Genomic DNA, 18,066 nt, shown 5'->3' on the forward strand with positions numbered 1-18,066 from the left:
CCCACGGCCCCTTCGGAGAGGGGGTTCCCACAGCCCCTTCGGAGAGGGGGCTCCCACGGCCCCTTCGGAGGGGGGGCTCCCACGGCCCCTTCGGAGGGGGGGCTCCCACGGCCCCTTCGGAGAGGGGCCGTTTGGCTGCCTGACTGGCAGAATGGCCAGGCCGAGCCGCAGGCAGTGACCACTCTCCCGCTCATGCCCTCGGCAGCCCTGCACTGAGTAGCCAATCCTCGGAGCTGCTTCCTGGGGGCACCCCCTCTAGGTCTCCACATGGCAGGGGGTGGGGGCAGGCCCAGCCCTGAGTCACTGGCAGGAGAGCCACCACTCAGAGCTCCTGCCTTCCTCCTCCTGGCGCCCGCGTCACCCACGGGGCCTGGGCGCAGGCCCACGGCAGCCTCTCCCTCTCAGAGGCCTGGCGCGCTCCCTGGGCGCCCCTGGCAGGTCCTTGGCAGGAGGCCCGGTGACCTCACCAGCACTTCACTGCCCCAGGCCCCCGAGGGCATCGCGGTAACACCCACATCTCCAGGCCAGGGTCGTCTCAAAGGCCGCCCTGCCCTCTGGGCACCGGGTAAGGGACGGGGCTGCAGGTGACCAGAAAGACGTACAAGCATCAGCTGCCGGTGCCTGACTCTCCACACCCAGAGTAGGAAACCGGGGAGGACAACGGACACGGGCAGCCGTGTGGACAGGCTCCCCGGGCCTTGCTGTCAGGGCCTGTCGCCCGGCACTGCCCCCTCCCCAGGAAAGCTGGACTGGGGTGTGGACTCCCCCAGGTCGGGCAACTTTACCTTAACCAGCGTCAGCGAGAGCCCAAACCAGGAATGCCACCAGAGATATAAAGGGAGTGGCAGCAACCAGCCAGCCACGCCGAGGGTCACTCATGCCCACACGGAGCGGGGAGAGCGATGCGCTGCCTGCAGAACCCCTGGACTGGAGCTGCCGAGCAGCCGACCCTGTCCTGCTCGGGCCGCTCTACGTGCTGGAGGGGCCAGCCCACCTGTGAGCCACACTGATTCTCAGAGGCACGACCGAGACCTACGCCTCCTGTGGAGGTGCTGGCAGCCTCAGGGCAGCGGCAGCCCGAGCGGAGCAGCAGCCCGAGCGGAGCAGCAGCCCAAGTGGAGCAGCAGCCTGAGCGGAGCAGCAGCCCAAGTGGAGCAGCAGCCTGAGTGGAGCAGCAGCAGCCTGAGCGGAGCCGCGGCCGGAGTGGAGCAGCGGCCGGAGTGGAGCAGCGGCAGCCTGAGCAGAGCAGCGGCCGGAGTGGAGCAGCGGCCGGAGTGGAGCAGCGGCCGGAGCGGAGCAGCGGCCGCCTGGGCGGAGCAGCAGCCCGAGTGGAGCAGCGGCCCGAGTGGAGCAGCGGCCCGAGTGGAGCAGCGGCCGGAGTGGAGCAGCGGCCGGAGTGGAGCCGCGGCCGGAGTGGAGCCGCGGCCCGAGTGGAGCAGCGGCCCGAGTGGAGCAGCGGCCGGAGCGGAGCAGCGGCCGGAGTGGAGCAGCGGCCGGAGTGGAGCAGCGGCCGGAGTGGAGCAGCGGCCGTGTACAGCAGAATGCTGCGCCCACCCACCACCTGCTCATGGTGCGACTCTGAGGGAGGGAAATCGGGAAAGGCCCACTGCCCCTCCAGTCACCACGTGCCTGAGCCCTCGTTTTAAGGGGTGCACACAGAGACCCAGAGAGGCAAAGAGACTCACAGAAGGGGGGGTCTTGGGGCCTAGGACCCCTGACGTGGTCCCCTGTCCTTTCCACCTCTCTCCACCCCACCCATCGCCTCTCGTCAGCTGCTTTCCCACCTCCTCGGAGACTCGTTCTTCTGCCCTCTGCTCCACTGACAGCAGCAAAGAGGCTTTTCCATGTTTTCCACCAACTCGTTAATGATTTTCGACCTTAGGTGACAGGCCGGCCCTGAAGCCAGCTGGACCGGACACAGTGACACACACACTCAGCCAGCTCCAATCTCCCCCAGTGAAGCCCCAAACCTAGAGTAACAGCTCTCCCCAGGGGCCGAGGCTGCCTGGCGGGTCGCCAGGGCAATGTGGGCCCTTCGTGTAGGAGCCCGAGCCTGGACTTCGGATTCCCCACCGTCCTGCTTTTCCCAAGGGCACAAAGCCCCTTCCCCCAGCAAACCCTGCGCTCCCCTTCGAACGCCTCTGCATCTTTAAGGTGCAACCTGGAAAATAGCCTCGCAAACAGAGACTTGCTCAGCCCTAAGAAAGGGCGCGGCTTGGGGTCCAGAGCACAGGACTCTTTTCTCCCTCAGGGGTCACCTTTCCAAAGGACTTGTATGCATGCATATAAGCATAACCAAGACACTGGGGGGGGGGCCGGGGGGGGCTTTGAGGGCATATGCCGGGGGATAGGGGAGGCTGGGGGAAGGTCAATGGGGGAAAAAAAGAGACATATATACTACTATTTGTAATACTTTAAACAATAAAATTAAATAAAAAAAACCTGCCCCTGCCGAGCAGGAGCCTCTGCCTGGGACACGTGGGGCCCTGGAGGCTGCGCCCAGGGGGCCCGGGCTGACTCGGAGCTCACAGAGAGAGAGTGCCCAAGCATTTCACTTAATTAAATAAAAACAATAAAACTGACAGCTTTAGCTCGTCTGACTCTGATGGAAGGGACAAGCTGCTGAATTAGGTGGCTAAAACGTCTGATGCCAAATCACTATGTATATTCTTTTTGGTATTTCTTATTTTCTACTTGTTTGTAAGCCACAAGATTTAACTATAACCATTAGAAGAACAGACAGCAGTGGGCATTTCAGAGAATGAAAGATTCTTCTAACAGCAAACTTAAGGTAATAGATCTTTATTAGGCCTTCCTTTAAGAAATAAAAAATAGTAGCCTACCATCTTTTAGGATTAAAATTTAGCCTGCCATCGCTTGGCCTGGGTAGGAACACCACTTAGGCAGTGGCTGGCGCCGCCTTGAACGGCTGGAAGTCAGAAGACCAAAGGTCTAGTCTGGTTCCGTGTAAACTTAGGCAAGTTACTCCACTTCTACGTGACTCAGTTTCCTCAAAAAAAAAAAAAAAAAGACAGGCATTGACCATCCCCGGGGAACAGTGCGTAATGTTAGAACGTGCTCCAAGAAAGATTGCAAAACATCCGAGAGTGACATGGCCCAGTGGTGTTGAGACAGGTAAAGGGGGAGACAGCAGAAAGAGAACAAAAAGCCAGCTGTGAAAGAGAAAAGGTGAGCTTTCCAATGACAACCTCATATCCTTAAAAAAAAAAACAAGGATCAGGTGCGAACCACGGGCCTTTAGCAAGGGTGCCATGGCAATGAATCCACGGGAATTCTAGTAGTCTTTTCTACAACTGGTGCTGGGACAACTGGACAGCCACATGCAAAAGAACAAAGTCAGACCCCTACCCCACACCATCCATAGGCATCCCTCGGAGGTACTGTGGGTTTGGCTCCAGACCACTGCAATAAAGCTGGCATCATAATAAAGCAAGTCATAAGAGTTTTGCTGGTGGAGGGTCTTGCCTTCAATTTGTAAAAAATGTAACATCTGTGAAGTGCACTAAAACTAGGTATACCTGCACAAAAACTAGCTCAAAATGAATCAAAGATCATTGTGAAAGCTAAACTATAAGACTTCTTAGAAGAAAATATAAACATAAATCTTCTTGACCTTGGATTAGGCAATGGTTTCTTAAATTTAACACCAAAGCACAAACAATAAAAGAACAAATGGGTAGGCCCTGGCCGGATGTTCAGCTGTTAGAGCGTTGTCCTGATATGCCAAGGCTGCAGGTTCAGACCCCGATCAGGGCACATACAAGAAACAACCAATAAACGCATAAATAAGTGGAAAAACAAATCAATGTTTCTCTCTCTCTCTCTTTAAAATCAATATTTTTAAAAAAGAAAAGAAAAAAGTGGGTAGTCTTGCATTTCATCAAATTGAAAGAACAACATCAAGAAAGTGAAGACAACCCACAGGATGGGAGAAAATTTTTCCAAATCATGTATCTGATAAAGGACCTGTATCTAGAATATGCAAAGAACTCATATAACTCAATAATAAAAAGACAAATAAACCAATTAAAAACGAGCAAAGGATAAACATTTCTCCAAAGAAGATATACAAATAGCCAATAAGCACATGAAAAAAACGCTCAACATCATTAGCCATCAGGGAAGCGAAATCAAAACCACAATGAGATCAGTTCACACCCACTAGGATGCTCTCCTCAAAAAGACAGACGACAGCCGAAACCGGTTTGGCTCAGTGGATAGAGCGTCCGTCTGCGGACTGAAGGGTCCCAGGTTCGATTCCGGTCAAGGGCATGTACATTGGTTGCGGGCACATCCCCGGTGGGGGGTGTAGGAGGCAGCTGGTTGATGTTTCTCTCTCATTGATGTTTCTAGCTCTCTATCCCTCTCCCTTCCTCTCTGTGGAAAATCAATAAAATATATTAAAAAAAAAAAAAGACAGACGAGAGCAAGTGTGTGGAGCAAGCAGAGCCCTCGCCCACTGCTGACGGGAAAGCGCTGAGCTGCTCTGGAAAACAGTCCAGCAGTTACTCAAAAAGCTAAACATAGTTACTACATCACCCAGCAACTCAACCCCGATGTGTATTCCCAAGGAAAATAAAAACGTGTGTGTACATAAAACTTGTACAAGTATGTTTATAGCAGCATTTTTCATAATAGCCAAAAAGTAGAAACAACTCAAACGTCCATCAAGTGATAAATGGATAAACAAAATGTAGTCTATCCATTGAATGAACTATGACTCAGCTATAAAAAGGACTGAAGTACTGATACACGTTCAATATGGATGACCCTAGAAAGCATTATGCTAAGTCGAAGAAGCTAGTCACAAAAGACCACATATTGTCTGATTCCATCCATGTATAAAATGCCCCAAACAGGCGAAGCTCTATCAAAAGTAGACTCATGGTTGCCCAGGACCAGGGGAGGTAGGAGAAAAGTGGGAAAGTGATTGCTAAAGGGTACAGGGTTCCTTTGGGGGGGGGGGGGGTGATGAAAATGTTCTACAATTGATTATGGTCAAACCATTTAATTGTACACTATATGTGGGTAAACTGTATGGCAAGTGAATTATATCTCAATAAAGCTGTTATTGGCTCCTTCTTCCCCTCCGAAAAGGAAAAGGAACCAGGAGCCTGTCTTTACGCTATAGGAGCACCACCCTGCTGTCCCAACATAATTATTATTACATCCCACTCACTCTACAAAGTGCCTTGGACTTTCTGATAAATGTATGTCATCACCCTGTCACTGTGTGTTATCAGACAGGAGTTATCTGGGCTTCAGTTTCCCCATCTGTAAACCAGGCTCCCCCCAGTTCTGACCACCTCTGACCCTAGCACTATATCCCAAAAGCTCTACTTTAGAAGCTGTAAAACCCTGCTCAGTTGGACATAGGTTCATCATGCTTTGGAAGATGAACCTAAATTAGCAGAGAGTTGAAGCCTTGGGCCAGTATTAATTACTGGATCCCAGGAAACAGAGGCAAGACAAAGAGGAATTCCTTAGTGTACCAGTTACTGATATTCAATTTCCTCCTATGCCACTAAGAAAGGTGATCCAATCACAGCAACTCGGGGAAAACGCTCCAACCACATCCCCTACAAATGAAAAAAGATCAACACTTCCTGTGAGGGGCCCTCACAGAAAACACCATATCCTTAGGGAACTTGGCAGGTTTGGCAGCAGGTAGCTGAGTCTTGTCTAAATGGGATTTGGTGAGGCACCCAAGAGGGCTAGGTATCGTGACAGTCAAGGTCATCTGATCACACAATGGGACGATCATTTCCTAGTCCTCCTACCCATGACCACTGAGGAATAAAATCACACCAAAGGAACTCAAGAGGAGTTATTTTGTTCTCATCCCTTTTATACTCATAAGAATGAGCCTAAAAATAGCTTTTCTGCCCACTCCCCACCCTCCCAGGCCTAGGTCTGTGTGGCAGGTCCCACACGCGTATGTGGTGTCCACCACAGCTACGCAGAGAGGTGAGCCCACCTCTGGCCTTTGTAGTAGCAGATCCTTAGAAACAAGGTAAAGTGAAAGAAGAAGGCACGGAACAAACCCCACTCCCATCAATCCACCCAAGAACAGGACAGATAGATGCTCACCAGGGTCATCAAGAATGGAAATCAACACGAAGACAGATGATGGTGGCAAATCGCCCCCATCTAGTCAGCAGTCCTGGCCATGGAGCCAGTTACCAGAGAAGAAGGCGAAGGTTGGGCAGAGCTTTGTCTGGAGGCAGGGGAGAGGTCTGAAGGAACAAACACATTGGCACCAAGACAGCCCACGAACTAGCCTCCAACTAGGAGAGCAAGGCGTTTCAGACCAGATGCCCCCTCACCGCTGTCGGCCTCTTTAGAGAGGTAGGTGTGGGGAAAGGACCAAGGAACCATTCAAAAGCTGGCGGCCAGGAGCAAGGGAGAGAGGAGCCAGGGGGGATCTGCATGCAGGGGTCTGCGTGGGTTTCTCTGGCTGCCGGTGTGCGGCTTCCATAGACTGGCAAGGTCCCTTGTAGCCGCAGCTGGCCAGGGAGGCTGCAGCTTCTGATGGTGCAATTCCTACATCCAAGGCGGTCCACGGGGCTGGGAGGTGGAGGCAGCTGCCGCTCTGTGCTGCTCAGAGGCCACATTTCAGGATGATGTGGTAGCCATCACTGCTTTCCGCTACAAGAGGGAAACACTGGGCATTTTCCAGGAAGAAAGGCATGGCGCCGTGGCATGGGGGAGTCACGGGAGGCATGGAATAGGGCACCACGGAAGCCCCATCATGAATGTTGGCGAGACCAAAGCAGATACCTCCACACATGCCTTCCCGTCTGTCTGACAACGGGCCTTCCCACCTCAGCTCCGGGCCCAAGGACCAAAAGACCCACGTCCCAGGAGGCTCTGCGCACACTGTTCCTCAGGTGTGTGCAGCCTCCTTGGGTGAGGGTCTCCCAGGCCCATCACGACACAGCATCCTTCTGATCGACTCCACACACTCACTGCCTTTCCTTCTCCTGGCCCACGAGTTCCAGATTCCTTCCTCAGGAGGGCCCTTCATACCCCGCCCCCACACACCCGCCCGCCCGGGTCCCCAACCCACCATACCCAGCTGCTGTATCCCATGCTCACTTTTCCTAGAGCCTGCGGTTCACAAAAACTCAAACGCATCTTCTGTCCACCTGACACTGAGTCTGTGGAGAAGACACCGTCTGGCCAGGACTTCCTTTTCAGAAGTGACTCTGGGGCCAGTCTCACTGATCCTCTCCCGCCAGGCCAGGCTTCACGGGGAGTTTGTGCTTCTCCTTCCCCGAGGACGTTCCTGGTAACATCCTCTAGAGGGGACAGTGCACAGGCAGCCCCCCTCTCTCAGCATGTTACCCTGGGGGTGCAGCCATCATACTTCAACTAAGCAAAAACAGCTGGTGGGGGCTTTACCTTTTAAGGTGCTGATGACAAAACAGGATTCATCCTGGAAATTCTGCACCATCTGAAAGGCAAGAGCAAGACCATGTCCCTTCAACCATGAGCTCACGTAGGAAAGCCCCAGGGGTAGGAGCCCAGAGCCCGGACTACATTTTTGTTTGCTTTTGTTTTGCTTTTTCCCAGTTACTGGGTCTTCCAGTCCCTATCACAGATACCATACATGAGCCTGTACGTATATAGTAGCAAGAGATAAAAAAAATAGCGTGCTTTAAAAACCTGGGTAATTAGCAGGTTCTGCTTGTGAGTCCTAAGAGGGCCAAGTACAGGAGTGGGCAACAAACAGTAGGTTTACAGTTTTGAGTACATGAAACACATCTATAATAATAAAGGGTAATATGCTAATGAGACCAGACATCTTCTGGACATCATTCTGGACATCCTTCCTGATGAAGCAGGGCCGGCAGGGGGAAGGAAGGCCTACTCTTGCACGAATTTTCGTGCATCTGGCCTCTAGTCCTATATAATAAAAGCCTAATATGCTAAATGTCCAGTCGTCAGGCCGTCCAGTCAACAAATCAAAGCATAATATGCTAATGATATGCTAAGGCCACTCAACTGCTCGCTATGACGTACACTGACCACCAGGGGGCAGGCACTCTGACAGGTAGATTAGCTTGCTGCTGAGGTCTGACTGAGTGAGAGGGGCTCGACACGCCCTGGAACTCCCCCCCCCCCCCCCGCCGCCCCCTCACGTCCCTCCCTGGCCCCAATCGTGCACCAGGCCTCTAGTAGTTAATAAAGCTACAGTAATAATCATAACCTGCATGTCTTTTTCCATAATGTGAATGAAAAAGGAGCCACCTGCTAACCTGACAAGCTGAGGGGAGGCCTGTGTGGAGGCCTTAGACCTAAAGTAACCTCAGAGGATGGTCTGAAATGAACACTTCCCAACCGCAGGAGGTCCTGGCGGGCGGCATGCCCAAGGCGGGCATTTCTCCCTGACAAAGGCCAGTCTCACCTTAACTGAGCCTGTCTGTTGTCTGCTTTTGCATCTGGGATAACACACGTGATAACGTGCCTTTGGAACATCAAAGTAATTTCCTTTTTTCCGGGCCCTCAGAGCACAGCCTCCCCAGAGCAGAGACCACAGATCCCCTCACTGTCATTGCTATTGTGTTAGTTGTTGACTGTTAACTATCTTATTCCCACCAATGTAAAAGAAGTGTCTATTCCTTTTACTGTTCACCCAATCCCAGAGATTTCTCTGCTTTGCCTTCTCCTGCCTCCCTCATCGATCCATTGAACTCCATGTAATCCCCTTACACCTTCTCCTTTGACTATAATGTTTAAAATAAGGTGCAGAGGAGGACCACGATGGCAGCGTAGGTAAAGGCCAGCACTCGCACCTCCCACAACCACATCAAAATCACAATTAAAATACAGAACACCATCATTCAGAACAGCCTGAAAGCTAGCTGAACGGCAGCCCTACAACTAGAGAAGTAAAGAAGAAAGTACATTGAGACTGAGAGGAGGGGTGGAGGCGTGGAGGCACAGAAAGGGCTGGTCCAACACCCATGTGTGGTATTTTTTTTAATTGGGAGAGATATCGTGGCTGTGGAGGCCTCCTGTGAGGAGCAAGGGGTCCCCGCCACACACCAGCCCCCCAGCCCAGAGTTCCAGTGCTGGGAAGAGCAGTCCCCATAACTTCAGGCTGTAAAAATCAGCAGGGATTGTGGCTGAGTGACATGGAGGCGGTTGGAGTGCCAAGGAGTTCCTCTTAAAGGGCCGGCACATGGGCTTACCCAGACTCCATCCCTCTGGGCTCCAACACTAGAGTGGCGGCTTGAAAGGAACGTGAGACATTAGGGAAGGAACTGGATTGTCTGGCATTGGGGCAAGAACCTGGGGGTGGCTTTCTCCCAGACAGGGGCACTCACGGGGGTTCCTGTGCTGGGACCTCCCCTATCCCAGAGCTGACTGACAGCAATCAGCTTGGCTCACAGGGAAAATTTCCATAAGCTCGGCTCACACTGTTTGCTTCATCCTGATGATTCCCTAAGACCACACCCCATCCAATGTGCAGCCCCACTGAAGCTGTTTGCATACGCTTTTCCATATGAATGGCCTGTCCAGGTTCAGGCTTCAGACTTTCCTAAAATCTCTTAAACAAGCAGATGATATGCTAAGAGAACATGCTTCACAGTTAGGTGCACTTGGTCACTTCGAAGCCCAACACAAGTGGCAGCAATCTGCAGATCTCTCTGCAGCTCCTGCCCTAGGCAGTGGCTGGGGTTGCAATTCCTGGAAGTCCCCAGAGCCAGTGCACCAAGTGGACAGCTTCAAACCATACCAGATCACAACTCTACACATCCACAAGTGACACACTCAAGGAGAAGACTCAATGTGGACCAAAGCCCCAGTGAAGCAAGTCTCGCTCCATAGGGGTGTCTCTTGCACAGCAGCTCTCCCACTGTAGTTGCCACTGGTCCTTACAGCCAATTGGCTGGGGGGGGGGGGGGGTGCAGGGGTCAAGTACTCTCAGTGACACCAACAGCAATCAAAGCTCAACTACAACAAGACAGTGTACACAGCCCACACAAGGGCACACCTAGAGTGCCCAGGTAAGATGACTGGGGAGGTTGAGCCACTGGGGCCTACAGAACACGTACTCCACAAGGTCACTCTACCAACTCCAGGAGACATAGAAGCTCTGCCCAATACATAGAAACAAACACAGGGAAGCAGCCAAAATGTGGAACAAAGAAACATGTCACAAATGAAAGCAAGCAAACTACTGGATACAGAGTTCAAAACAATGGTTATAAGGTTGTTCAAGGATCTTAATGAGAGCTTCAAGGGACTTACTAAGAATTTCAAAGACATGAAAAAGGACCAGGCAGAAATTCAGCATACACTAACTGAAATAAAGAATAATTTACAGGGATGCAGTAGTAGAGAATTCTGAGAATCAAATAAACAATTTGGAATATGAGGAAAGAAAAAACACCCAATTGGAAGAGCAAAAAGAATAAAGAATCCAAAAATATGAAAATAGTATAAGGAGCCTGTGGGACAATGTCAAGCATAACAACATTAGCATAATGGGGGTGCCAGAAGAAGAGATAAAGCAAGATATTGAAAACCTATTTGAAGAAATAATGACAGAAAACTTCCCACACCTGGTGAAAGAAATAGACTTACAAGTCCAGGAAGCACAGTGAGTCCTAAACAAGAGGAACCCAAAAAGAGGACCACACCAAGACACATCATAATTAAAATGCCAAAAGTTAAAGAAAAAGAATCTTAAAAACAGCAAGAGAAAAGCAGTCAGTTATCTACACAGGAATGCCCATATGACTGCCAGCTGATTTCTCAACAGAAACTTTGCAGACCAGAAGAGAGTAGCAAGAAATATTCAAAGTGATGAAAAACAAGGACCTACAACCAAGATTACTCTACCCAGAAAAGCTATCATTTAGAATTAAAGATCACATAAAGAGCTTTACAGATAAGAAAAAGCTAAAGGAGTTCATCACCACCAAACCAATATTACATGAAATGTTGGGTATTCTTTAGAAGAGAAAGACAGAAGAAAGAAGAAAGAGAAAAGAAGAAAGAAGAAGGAAGAAGGAAGAAGAAGCAGGAGAAGAGATAAAAAATATGAACAATAAAGTGGCAATAAATACATATCAACAACTGAATCTAAATCAAAATAAACAAACAAGAAACTTAATGAACAAAATAAACTGATGAATAAAATAGAACCAGAGGCATGGAAACATGGAACAGACTGACGAATTTCAGAGGGAAGGGGATAAGGGGATGGGAAGAGAGTAACCAAAAATGTTCTATGCATATATGCATTACCTATGGCACAGACAATAGGGTGGTGAAGGCCTGGGGCAGGGCAGAAACTGGGTGGAGGGAGGCACTGAGGGGAAAAGGGGGGACACCTGTAAAACTCAACAATAAAGACTTCAAAACAAAAACAGGAAACAAACAAGATGTCCTGATAGGTACATGTATAAACAAACTGTGGTATATCCTATATAACAAAAGGCTAATATGCAAATCGACCAAACAGTGGAATAACCAGTCGCTATGATGCACACTGGCCACCAGGGGGCAGATGCTCAATGCAGGAGCTGCCCCCTGGTGGTCAGCGCGCTCCCATAGGGGGAGTACCACTCAGCCAGAAGAGCGCAGCAGCGGTGGTGGGAGCCTATCCCGCCTCCACAGCAGTCAGACATCCAACGAGGGCTCCTGGACTGCGAGAGGGCACAGGCCAGGATGAGGAACCCCCATGAGTGCACGGATTTCATGCACTGGGCCTCTGGTTCTGCAATAAGAAGAAATGAACTATCAAGCCATGAAAAGACATAGAGGAACCTTAAATGCCCATTGTTAAGTGTCAGAAGCCAGTCTGAAAAGGCTACTTACTATATGATGCTAACCATATAACATTCTGAAAAAGGCAAAACTATCTAGATGGTAAAATTATCAGTAATTGCCAGAGTTTCAAGGGATGAGGAGAGGGGAAGAGGGATAAAGAGGTAGGACACAGGGCACTTTTGGGGGCAGTGAAGTGATTGTACATGAGTATAATGGTGGACACATGACATCATGCATTTGTCAAAATCCACAGAATTGTACAGCAGCAACAGTGAAATCTAATGTAAACTAGGGACTTCAGTTAATGATAATATACCAATATTGCCTCATCAATTATAACAAATGTACCACACTAATGATAGAAAAAGTTGTGCAAGTGTTGGGGGGGAGCGGATATGGGAACTCTCTGTACTTTCTGCATAATTTTTCTATAAACCTAAAACTGCTCTAAAAAAATAAAGTGTATTTTTTTTAAAAGACTGGGGGGCAGGGAGGGAAATAATAACCATAAAAAATATAATAAAATCACATGCAAAACTGGCGTTCTCTCAAACTGTTGAGATTTTGCTTCCCGTCAATGGTCAGTTTGGCTCAAATAAACTCATTAAAAAATCTTATAGGTTTGGACGTTTCTTACATGGACAATACGAATAGCTGTAAGCCTACCTTTGCCCACCCCTGTCTGAACAGAGTGCCACTCCCTGCATCTCACAATGTGGCGGGAATTGTAGACTCCTCACCAGCCACCTCTCAGGAGTTCCCATTTTGATAAACTACCTTGTGATTTTGGACAAGTTTCTCCCTGTCTCATGTCCTATCTGTAAAATAGGGCTGTTTCGATTATGAAAATATAACCAGGATGTAGAGTGACGGAAGCTGGCATCACAACTGCTGGGTGTGACGGTGTACACGTGCTTCGCAGAACTGCCCATGGGCCTGTGAACATGACCCTGGCACGTCTGTCCTCCAGGCAGACGCCCTGGAGAACTGCGCGCACACACAGACACCGAGGAACGTTCAACGTGGCACCCACACCCCAATGGGCCCCACGCTGTCCGCAATGCCAGCGACCGCCAGCAGACACCTCAAAGACATCAAGTGGGAAAAAGGAAGTCGCAGACACCACACGCTACTATTCCACTTACATGAAATTTTTAAATAGGCAAAATTCAACAGTACATTGAGGAGGAACAAGAGAATGATGAACACAAAGTTCAGACCGGCAGGTGGAGGGTGGAGAGGAATATGAAACGAGCTCACCAGGGGGCTCCTAACGTAACACTGTGTTGTGTTAACCTCAGGGCAGGTTATTCTTGAAACTTCGATTATTCTTGAAACTGCACATACGCATCATATACTCTTGGCATACGTGTGCTGTATTCCACTATATAAATGGAAAGAATTCTAAAAATACACACACATGCATACACATACACACCACACTCATACACTAGCCAATACGACAGCAAAACCCTTTCCAACTTAAAAAATGCAACCACATTTTATTGCCTGTCTGGATTACTGCCCCAAATCCTGCAAACCCACCCACCTGTAGACCCCGGCCCCACCCTGCAGGGCCTAATGATGTGTGAAGCACATTTATTCTGTACTGCTGGCCTGCTCCCGCGAGGTCCCTTGGCGGCCGCCCACTTGGGCATGCAAAGCCCGAGGCAGAGCCCGCACGGGCTTAATCAGTAACTCCCTCATTTAATTAAGTGCCCTTGCACCCCGGGGCCGCTCGGCGGCTGGCCAGGCTGCCTGCAGTGCTCCGGACAATTAAGAACCAGAGGTTTCCAATTGATTTGGGGTTAAGAGGCAGGGAGACTTCGGGGAATAAGAATGGCCTACTTAGCTGAGGTGGCATTTGAGTTCTCTTCTCTGCTTCACTTGCTTAACTGCCTACTCTTGGGGGTACAGGGCAAGCTGGGGAAGGACCTTCCTTCAGGGACCAGTGAAATTGCAAGGGTTCCATACATTCTTGGCTTTTGTCTTCACAGAAGAAATTCGTTCTGAATTGCAAAGTAACAAGTTTTCCATGCCACCACAACAACCCACTGCTCAGGGCAGTGTGACCTTCCTGGCTAGTCCAAAGTTAAGTTCTCAGGCCAGAGACTCTGGGCTTCATTTTCTTTATCTGTGAAATGGGGCAAAAAAAATAACTGCATTAGATTTGGACATAATGACATGGAAGGAATTCTGACCTCGTGACGCAAATAGCAAAGTGCAGAGGGATGTACAGCTGCATGTGGGCTGCGCGTTTGAGAAACCAGCATGTACACACTCAGGCACACACTCCATTGGCATAGGACTACCTGGCAGCACCTCATCACACTTAAGCACACTCCTCCAGGAAGAAGGGGGGGAAGCCAGGGCCTTGCACACCTGCCTTCCGCTGCTCCATGCTGCCTGGCTGCTTACTCTGTGACTTGCTTTTTAAATAAAAAGGAAGGAACACCACCTCACCTCACCTCACCGGCTCTGAAGTATAGGATTACTACTAACTAGTGGCCCGGTGCACGAAATTTGTGCAGGGGGGGGGGCGGCGTGTTCCTCAGCCCGGCCTGCACCCTCTCCAATCTGGGACCCCTCGAAGGATGTCCTACTGTCAGTTTACAGGGATCGGGCCTAAACCGGCAGTCGGACATCCCTCTCACAATCCGGGACTGCTGGCTCCAGCCGCTCACCTGCCTGCCTGCCTGCCGATTGCCCCTAACCACTCTGCCTGCCGGCCTACTCGCCCCCAACTGCCCCCCACTGCCGGCCTGCTCGCCCACAAATGCCCGCCCCCCCTCACTGTCCTGATCACCCCCAACTGGCCCCCCTGCTGGTCTGCTTATCCCCAACGGCCCCTGCTTTCCCATCCTGGCCTGATCACCCCCCAGTGACCCAAGGTCCCAGCCCCTCCTTTTTTTTTTTTCAGCACCTCTTTGAGCAGAGGCCAGGGCCGGCTGGAAGCAAGTATCTAGGATTTATTTATCTTCTATAATTGAAACTTTGTAGCCTTGAGCGAAGACCAGGGCCAGCCAGGGCAGGCGGGAAGCTTGGCTTCCTCCATTGCTGGGGCAACCCAAGCCTCCTGCTTGCTCCAGCTCTGTGGCCAGCAGCCATCTTGGTTGGGTTAATTTACATACTCGCTCCTGATTGGCTTGTGGGTGTAGCTGGTGGGCGTAGCGGAGTGATGGTTAATTTGCATGTTTCTCTTTTATTAGTGTAGATAACGACAATTTATGAAATAAATATACAGACCATTAAAAGCCTTATATTTTATACATCATCAAATTTAAAGATCTGTCCATCACTTGCTCCCCAAAATAACAAGTGCCTAGCACTGTCAGCAACAACATCCACTGCTTATTTAGCATCTCCTGGTACCTAACACAGTTTTCTCATTTTATTCTTACCTGCTCAATAGGTATAATTATCCCAGTTTTACAGATGTGGAAACTGAGGCTCAAAGAGGTTAAATAAATTTGCCCAAGGTTGCTCAGCTACTAGGAGCCAGTTCCAGGTCGGGGACACCAGTCCAATTCCAAATGCCACGTTTTCTCTATGTCCCCAGCAACCACTCCTGTGCCATTTCCCCTAAAATCCTCTACATAGGCTTTCAGAGTTCCCACAGCTGGCTCAGGGTCTGCAGGGGCTGAGCAGGGGGCTTAGGGTTCCAGCCCTGCTCCAATCAGCCTGTCTATTTTTTTAAAGGGTTCAATTCAGGAGAGGTTGGATAGCCTACTGGCTCAGTGCTCGGGCTCTACAGCTGGATTACCAGGGATCCCCCCCACCCCACCCCGCCCCTGCCTCCAGCCCTTACTAACTGTGCAACCTGGGCACTTGCCTCTCTGAGTCTCAGTTTCCTACCTGTGAGATGGGATAATCCATCATAGGTGGGCTATGAGTTATTCACAGAGGCTGCTGGAGACCCAGGCAGTTCCTCTTAAAGGCCTAACACACAGACTTACTCAGACTCATTCCCAGGGAGGAAGGAACTGGATGTCTAGTATCAGGGCAAGAACTTGGGGGCAGCTTTCTCCCACACAGGGATGCTCACAGGGGTCACTGTTCCTATGCTGAGACCTCCCCGCCCCCACCCCCCGCATCCCTCCACTCACCCTCCCACCCTCCAGTTACAAAGCTGACTGGCAGGCACCATATCTGAGTCTCCATCAACGTGGCTCACACTGTTTGCTTCGCCCTGGTGATTCCCCTCACCCAATTTGCAGCCCCACCCAAACTGCTTGCAGCAGGTTTTTTCATATGAACAGCCTGTCCTAGCTCAGGCTTTAGACTTTCCTAAAATCTCTCAAACAAGAAACAGCTGATGTCAGTGCGCCCCATACCTCTTGATAAGGGGCCCCAAGGCCTGGCACTAGCAGCAGCCTGCCTTGCTTCACAGCTTGGCCTCCCCTGGGCACTTCCAAGCCCAACACAAGTAGCAGCCATCTGCAGATCGATCTGTAGCTCCTGTCCAGTGGCCCCAGGAAGGGTACAGGCAGTGGCCGACTTTGCACCTCCCAGGAGACTGCAGAGCCATGCACCAAGTGGACAGCTTCAGACCATGCCAGATTTCAGCTCTACACATCCACAAGTGACACATTCAAGGGGAAGATTCTGTGAGCACCAAAGCCCCACTGAAGCAAGTCCTAATCCATAGGGGTATCTCCTGCACAGCAGCTCTTCCACTGTAGTCGCCACTGGTCCTCACAGCCAATTGGCTTGGGGGTCAATTCCTCCCAGTGACACCAACAGCAATCAAGACTCAACTACAACAGGACAGTGTACACAGCCCACACAGGGGCACACCTACAGTGCCCAGCTCAGGTGACTGGGGAGGCTGAGCACCTGGGGCATATAGGACACTTACACCACAAGGTCACTCTACCAACTCCAGGAGATACAGCAGCTCTACCCAAATACATAGAAACAAACACAGGGAAGCAGCCAAAATGTGGAGACAAAGAAACATGTCACAAATGAAAAATGAAAAAAGAAAAAAAAAAACACAGGAAAAATCTCCAGAAAAAGAACTAAACGAAGTGGAAGCAAACAAACTACTAGATACAGTTCAAAACAATGGTTGTAAGGATACTCAAGGGTCTTAATGAGAGCTTCAAGGCACTTACTAAGAATTTCAAGAATGTAGGTGAGAACTTCAAAGACATGAAAAAGGACCAGTCAGAAATTAAGCATACACTAACTGAAATAAAGAATAATTTACAGGGATTCAACAGTAGAACAGAGAATGTAGAGAATCAAATCAATGATTTGGAATACGAGGAATCAAAAAACACCCAATTAGAAGAGCAAAAAATATAAAGAATCTAAAAATATGAAGACAGTGTAAGGAGCCTCTGGGACAACTGTAACATTATGGGGGTGCCAGAAGGAGAAGAGAGAGAGCAAGATATTGAAAACCTGTTTGAAGAAATAATGACAGAAACCTTCCCCTACCTGGTGAAAGAAATAGATTTACAAGTTCAGGAAGCACAGAGAGTCCCAAACAAGAGGAACCCAAAGAAGCCCACACCAAGACACATCATAATTAAAATGCCAAAAGTTAAAGAAAAAGAGAATCTTAAAAACAGCAAGAGAAAAGCAGTCAGTTATCTACACAGGAATGCCCATATGACTGCCAGCTGATTTCTCAACAGGAACTTTGCAGGCCAGAAGAGAGTAGCAAGAAATATTCAAAGTGATGAAAAACAAGGACCTACAACCAAGATTACTCTACCCAGAAAAGCTATCATTTAGAATTAAAGGTCACATAAAGAGCTTTACAGATAAGAAAAAGCTAAAGGAGTTCATCACCACGAAACCAGTATTACATGAAATGTTGAAGGGTATTCTTGAAGAAGAAGGAAAAGGAAAAGGAGAAGATAAAAAATATAAACAAACAGGCGTGGCTCAGTGGTTGAGTGTCGACCTCTGAACCAGGAGGTCATGGTTCAATTCCCAGTCAGGGCACATGCCCAGATTGCAGGTTTAATCCTCACTGGGGGGCGTGCAGAAGGCAACCAATCAATGATTTTATCTCATCATTGATGTTTCTCTCTCTCTCTCTCTCTCTCTCTCTCTCTCTCTCTCTCTCTCTCTCCCTTCCTCTCTGAAATCAATAAAAAAATTCTTTTTAAATATATGAAAATTAAAGTGGCAATAAATACATATCTATCAACAACTGAATCTAAAAATGAAAATAAATGAACAAAGAAGCTAATGAATAAAATAGAACCAGAGGCATGGAAACGTGGAATAGACTACGAATCT

General features: G+C 49.5%; 1 protein-coding gene across 1 annotated transcript in view; it reads right to left on the reverse strand.

Annotated features, from left to right (window-relative positions):
- Window positions 1-2,845: 2,845 nt before the first annotated feature.
- TFCP2L1 (transcription factor CP2 like 1) overlaps window positions 2,846-18,066 on the reverse strand; it is a 69,155-nt gene continuing 53,934 nt past the window's right edge. The window contains exons 14-15 of the mRNA XM_079782857.1: window positions 7,426-7,477; window positions 2,846-6,669 (exon numbers count right to left, since the gene is read on the reverse strand). Coding sequence (XP_079638983.1) covers window positions 6,623-6,669; window positions 7,426-7,477 — 99 coding nt within the window. The 3' untranslated portion in view covers window positions 2,846-6,622. The remainder of the gene's footprint in view (window positions 6,670-7,425; window positions 7,478-18,066) is intronic.

The sequence above is a fragment of the Cnephaeus nilssonii genome, assembly GCF_951640355.1.
Source record: "Cnephaeus nilssonii genome assembly, chromosome: 10".
Taxonomy (NCBI): domain Eukaryota; kingdom Metazoa; phylum Chordata; class Mammalia; order Chiroptera; family Vespertilionidae; genus Cnephaeus; species Cnephaeus nilssonii.